The 6,000-nt window shown below is 38.6% G+C and overlaps 1 protein-coding gene across 2 annotated transcripts in view; it reads left to right on the top strand.

Moving 5' to 3' along the window:
- The first annotated feature begins 1,476 nt into the window (after positions 1–1,476).
- The window catches only part of IntS3 (integrator complex subunit 3), a 77,766-nt gene continuing 73,242 nt past the window's right edge, over positions 1,477–6,000 (top strand). Inside the window, exon 1 of one of the 2 annotated variants that reach the window (XM_089248112.1) lies at positions 1,477–1,733. In XM_089248112.1, the coding sequence (XP_089104238.1) occupies positions 1,659–1,733 (75 nt within the window). In that variant the 5' untranslated portion in view covers positions 1,477–1,658. The remainder of the gene's footprint in view (positions 1,734–6,000) is intronic. The other variant, XM_089248113.1, reaches the window with a different exon arrangement.

Here is a 6,000-nt window from a genome sequence, read left to right as displayed (position 1 = left end):
GCCAAGAAAATTAGTAGAATGCAGGGGCATACCCAGAAATTTCGTTCGGGGGGGGGCACCAAAGTGATAGAACAATAAATTTGGCCATCTTTTTCCCTTTTTTCAGTCATTTTCTCACATTTCAGGGGGGGGGGGGGGACCAGACCCCCAAGGCCCCCCACCTCGCTACGCCCTTGGTAGAACCCTCAATAAATCCACCTCTATCCAGACAGCAAGTTATTTGGATAGTGAGTTTAGAGAGTTTGAACCTAGAGAGTTTGTTTTGTAAGCACGTGAGTCAGCAAAAGAGTGACTTTGAGCGTGAGCAAGCATGTGGCTGACCAAACGAATGACCTACAGAGTGAGGGACTAAGGAAGTAAAGCCCCGTTCACATGGGTAATAGAAAAAGCGTGTTTGAAACCCGCTCCAAGAATTAGGGTTCCAGAACTCACAATGCTACCGCCGCAATATTGCACATGTAAACGGGGCTTGAGTGACCTAGAGCATGTGCAAGTATGCGAGTGAGCAAAATAGTTCGCAAGCATGTGAATGACCAAGAGATAACTTGAGAGACGCCGGTGTGCTTGCAAGGAATAGGGTGGCGAACGGGTTATAGCGCAGGGGGGTGGCGAATTCGAGGAAAGGGTAGCCAAGAAAATTAGACTAGAGAAGGGCGGCAAAACCATAAATGCAACTCTGTAGGACATCAGTTACGCCACTGTAGACTTGTGGCTGCACGGTTTGATCTTCACTAAAAAAAAATTCATACTTATTATGAATTTAATTACGAGAGGAAAAACACTGTCGGTGCTCGAGCACCCACAGATTCATGCAAGCAGAATGCCAGGCTCACACGCACAATTCATGCTGTAGTAAATTGCCCATTGGGTGCTCGGTTTGAAAGAGAGAAAGCACCCAGAGATTCTACGCAACTGCACTTACCTATGGCTACCAGAGCAAATTAATTTTAATTTTTTCAGATAATAAAGAAATTAAAATTTCTTCGGAAAAGTTGCGTCTTTTTATGCACGAATGTACTTGAGAAAAAAAAAAAATTTGTGAGATCGTGCTCGAAATTTTCAAACCACCTCTCCATACGCCGCTGGCCATTCGTCGGTCCGGTTTGGCCCGGGTCCCAAAAGTTCATATTATACGAATTGATTACGCCAGAGGAGAAAAAAAAACCTTTTAAAACACAACAAACATTGTAGAGAAAAAAAAAAGTACGTAGGAAACAAGTTATTTTTTTTATTATTATTTTTCCTTTCTCTGTGTGTGTTGTTCGTCTTCAAAGTTAAAATTGTTCCGGAGAAGATCAAGCAGCGGCAGCACGTCAACGTGACTCGTATACGCCACTGCGCTTTCTGAATTGAAAGGAGGGGGTCCTTTATAGAGTTTTATATATATGCCCGCACACACACACACACACACACACACGGGGGAACTGGCGGCGTAGTACTTCGCACAGGACGACTCCGCCGTGAGAATGTAGTTCCAGTTCTCTCTGTCTCTGCTTTTTCTTCTCGCTTCCTCCGCGCGGCGCTCATGGTGGACGGCGGCGGCGGCTTCGACGTGTGTATCAGTGCGCAAAGATGGCGATACCCTGATGTCGAGGGGGGGATTGCTGCTGCTGTGATCGGGAAATCGAGTTTCCTCAACAGTTTCTCGCGAGCCTAGCATGGATTCGAGCAAGAACTCGACTTCGAGATTACTCCAACTCACTCCCATCGAGTGCAAAGACGAAGCCGATGAGGTAAATTATTTGTTTATTTTCCATGTCGAGAAATTAAAATGGAGGCGACCATGATCGCGTATATTTGAGAGAGAGGGGAAAAAAAATTGTTTTTTTTTCTTGTTCGTTTGCCTTGCTGGAGGTCTTGCGCATGCGCTGACTGGTCATGTGATTTTCACAAGTGTGAGTTGTTTTGTTCCCCCTCCCTCCCGTCTTACCCGATTGTTTATCGCCGGTAGATGGCGCGTGGTTCCGTCCGAGTTGAAAGGAAAAAAATGTTGACCACGTTTTTCTGTGCCCATAAACTTTTTTTTTTCGTTGGAAATTTTGAATTTAAAAATTGTGCGATTTTCTATCTAGGACATCTCTAATTCAATGTGAACTTGAATTTTAAATTGAATTAAACTCATCAACATTAATAAAGAAATTCAGCTTTTATAACACATTTTCAACAAAAATGAATTTTTCATTCACTGCTTTCTAAAATAAAACATGTGGAATGTTCGAGTATTGGCTATGTGAACATTGATGGGAATTTGATGCAGGGGCCTCTACACAGTAGCTATTCTTGACTTTTGTATAGGGCCAGCCGCACCCCCTAGTGAGCTCTAGTTAAATTTCCTGTACTGTGGATGAACTTCGATTTTACATAGTTCTAGCAAATTATTGTATTCTTTGTGTATGGGAAGTACCTAGGTAGGGGCAATGCATTAAAGACGCCTATGAGTTTTACTCCTACCATCTAGCCTGTCTAAAGCCAGGTTTTCTTAGCAACTTTTTAACGTTGTGTGTAATGTGAATCACCCATCGTGAGATGCCGCCCCTCTCACCAATAAGAAAAGCAGTATGACTTTTCCTACAGAGAACAATATGTCCCATGCCAGCGCTTTACATTGGGTGTAATTAGGCGACAGCTTCTGGAGGAGCCAAATGTTCCTATGCCATGCATTTCGCCCATCTTTTCTTTATTTCTGTTTTTTCCCCCTTCTTTTCTGTCTTGCTATGCAGATGACAGAACAGTTGATGTGCCATGCTAGGGAAACATAAGCACATAGCGTGATAAAGTTATACATTTCTGTCGATGCGAAATGGTCCTGTTTGGTTCACGAGATGGGAAAAAAACCGCTCCTAAGAAAAACTGGCTTAAGATTGTTTTCTTGCACACATTGTTGAAAGCTAATACTGCTATACAGTAAAATGAAACCTCTCATAATGGACACTCTCAGTAACAGAAGTGTCCTTAGTGTATTTTGCTATCAATTAAGCATTAGATATTCCTCGTTAGCAGGCAAAATCTTCTGTCCCAAGCGTATCCGTTATACTACTGTATGAGGTTCAACATATTTGTTTGTTGTAGGGTATAGATAAAAAATGTCTTTAGCAAAAAAGTGAAAATGGGAAAAAACCTTTAGCGAAATGCTAATGATTGATGGATGTGTATCTACTTGTTTCATACCTCCTGTACGCATTTTTGGTGGCTACTACTTTCATATTATTTGAAAAATGCAACCATAGCTTAAACCCTGGTGCAAAGCCCCAAAGCAGAATGTGCCGAAATCTGCGACATACGTCGCAGAACAACTTCCACTGCTGCAGAAAAATTTGGAAGAATTTTAAGAAAAGTGCAAAAACACTATTATATGTATAGGGATTTTTACAGCAGGACATTTCCAGTCAGCCGAGGGCTCGTCGCAGAACAGTGCTAAACATTCTGATTTGGGGTGCAAAGTGCTACTTCTGCAAATGCACCTGCTGAAAATTTCTTTGAAGAATTAGTGCGTACTTGGGATGGTAAATTTCTAATATACGGTATATGAACCAGTGGCGTCTGAGCTCAGGGGGTGCTTTGGGTTCACCTACAGTATTTTGTAGCATGAAGCCTGATGTCGGGGGAAATAGGGTTGCTGCTGTTGTGATGAGGAAATCATGTTTTATCAGGAAATCCACAAGTTTCTCTTAAGCCTAGCATGGATTCGAGCAAGAACTCGACTTATAGATTATTCCAACTCTCTCCCATCAAATGGGAAGATGAAGCAGATGTGGTAAATTGTTTACTTTCCCATGTGGAGAAATTAAAGTGGACTCGACCATGATATATTTGAGAGGGAGAGGAATTGTTTTTCTGTTCGTTTGCTTTGCTGGAGGTCCTGCGTATGTTTCGACTGATTTTTACAAGTGTGAGTTGTTTTGTTTCTGACTCCCCCCTTTCCCTCTCCTCTATTTCCTAATTGTTCATCACTAGTAGATGATGGTGCATAGTTCCGTCCGTGTTAAAAGGAAAAACAATTTTGACCAGATTTTTTTGTGCCATAAATTTTTTTCTTCATTTGAATTTATTTATTGACTGATTTCAATTTATTAATTATATTATTTTATTGGCATTCTCTCCCATGGGGAGGTGAGATTGTGTTCTAATTCAGGGTGCACTCGAATTAAATGTTATAAAAAGTCAAATATACACAATTATAAACAGACTGAAATTGATTGCACTTCAACAAAAAATGAAAAATTTCATAAACTTCTCCAAAAAAAAAAAAGAAACAAAAAATCTATTGTAAAACAAATCTATGCTGGGGTGGGTCTTGATGTGATGAATCGTCGTGTTGATGATATGGCTGGCATTTTTTTTGTCTTTTAAAATAATGTAAGATGCTTCGAGTAGATATTTTGGCTATGATAAAAATTTGATGCATAACTCACTACAGTAGCGATTCTTGACTTTTATATTGTGCCACGCCCCCAGTCAGCTTAAATTCAATTTCTTACACTGCAGATCAATTTCAATTTGCTTTCTCAATGTCCTTTGATTTGTTAATTTCTCATGGTGGATGTTTTCATAGTCATTTTAACAGAATCATGGGCCTCCCCAGTAGAGTGATGTTTGCTGGCCCTCTATCTTGTTGGTAGTACCTGCCTGCTGATGTACACAGTTATAGAAAATTATTGTAGCTCCTTGTGCACTGGAGGCACCTGGGTAGAAGCGATGCATTAAAGATAGCCATAGGTGTTTTACTCTTATCAGCTGCTCGTCTAAGATTACTTTCTTGCACAGCTTGTAAAAAGTATCACTACAGTGAAATGAAACCTCCCATAATGGACATTCCTAGTTAGCGGACACTTCCATGTCCTCAGTGTATTTTATTATCCATTAATGAACACTCCTTGTTACACTAACTCCTTGTTAGTGCTCAAAATCTTCTTTCCCAAAGAGTGTTCATTGTTGAGATGTTCTACTGTATTGTTAAATGGTGAATGTACCTCTTGAAAATTCCTTTATAGAATTTGTAAAGAATTATTGCATACCTGCACTGGTAAATTCTTAATTTTCAGTCTACTGACCAGTGGCATCTGAGCCAGGGGTGCTTTGGGTGCACCTACAGTATTTTGTTTGTATTAAGTTTAATTTCATTCTTTAGTCATAGCTATTGTTTTTTTCTATTTTTCATGTGACAAATTTTTATCCCATTCTTGTATCTTTCATGTTTGTTTTCATAAATCTAATATTTAACCTCAAGACAGTTCAGTTTTCAATTGTTTGATAACCTGATATGAGTCATACAACTCTTTACATATACTGTTTTAAAAAACTTTTTTTATCAGTGTTGTTTAATAAATGAATAATCTTTGTTTTGTTACTTAATATTTTAAAAATAATTTTGTCAATTAGATTGAAATTAGTTGAATGTATTTTAAACTTTTGATGATATTTCTCTTAGGTGTAATAGAAAGCTTCAGCTAGATATGCGACCTTGGTCAAAAGACTGATATAAGTTTTATAATTTATAGTTAAATTGTCATAGGCCTAATTCAAATTTATTAGAGGTGTTAAAATGTATTTACCATACCTTACATTGTAGTGCAAATGATAAATACGAAAGGAAAACTGGTTTCTTCCACTTGGAAGAAGTAGGGTCGGCAGTTTTTTTTCCAAGCAGAAAGAACTGTCCAACTTTTCAAAAGACATGCAGTTATTAATTGACATACATAATTAGTGAAATTAAATTTATCTAATGTTATATAAAAAAATATACATTTGCTATATCTGAAGCATAAATTCTAACTTACATGATAAATTATTGAATGAAAACTAGTTTCTTCCAGCCACTTCAGAAGAAACTGTCCAACCCTGATTCTACAGGATATTCCCGGTAATTTTCACGACCCAACTTTTTTATGGAATGCCCTGTTTTTTTTATGTTTTCTTCAATGAGGCTGGCTGGAATTTTTTAAATTGAGAATTGATTTATAAATTGTATTATGATAATTATGACTCATCATTAATTGTAGT

This window comes from Pholcus phalangioides, unplaced genomic scaffold (genome assembly GCF_987345545.1).
Source record: "Pholcus phalangioides strain wild (caught in Gottingen) unplaced genomic scaffold, Ppha-v1.0 ptg000019l_1, whole genome shotgun sequence".
NCBI lineage: Eukaryota > Metazoa > Arthropoda > Arachnida > Araneae > Pholcidae > Pholcus > Pholcus phalangioides.
Note: the sequence above shows the minus strand (reverse complement) of the source record. Positions and strands in the feature narration are given on the sequence as shown.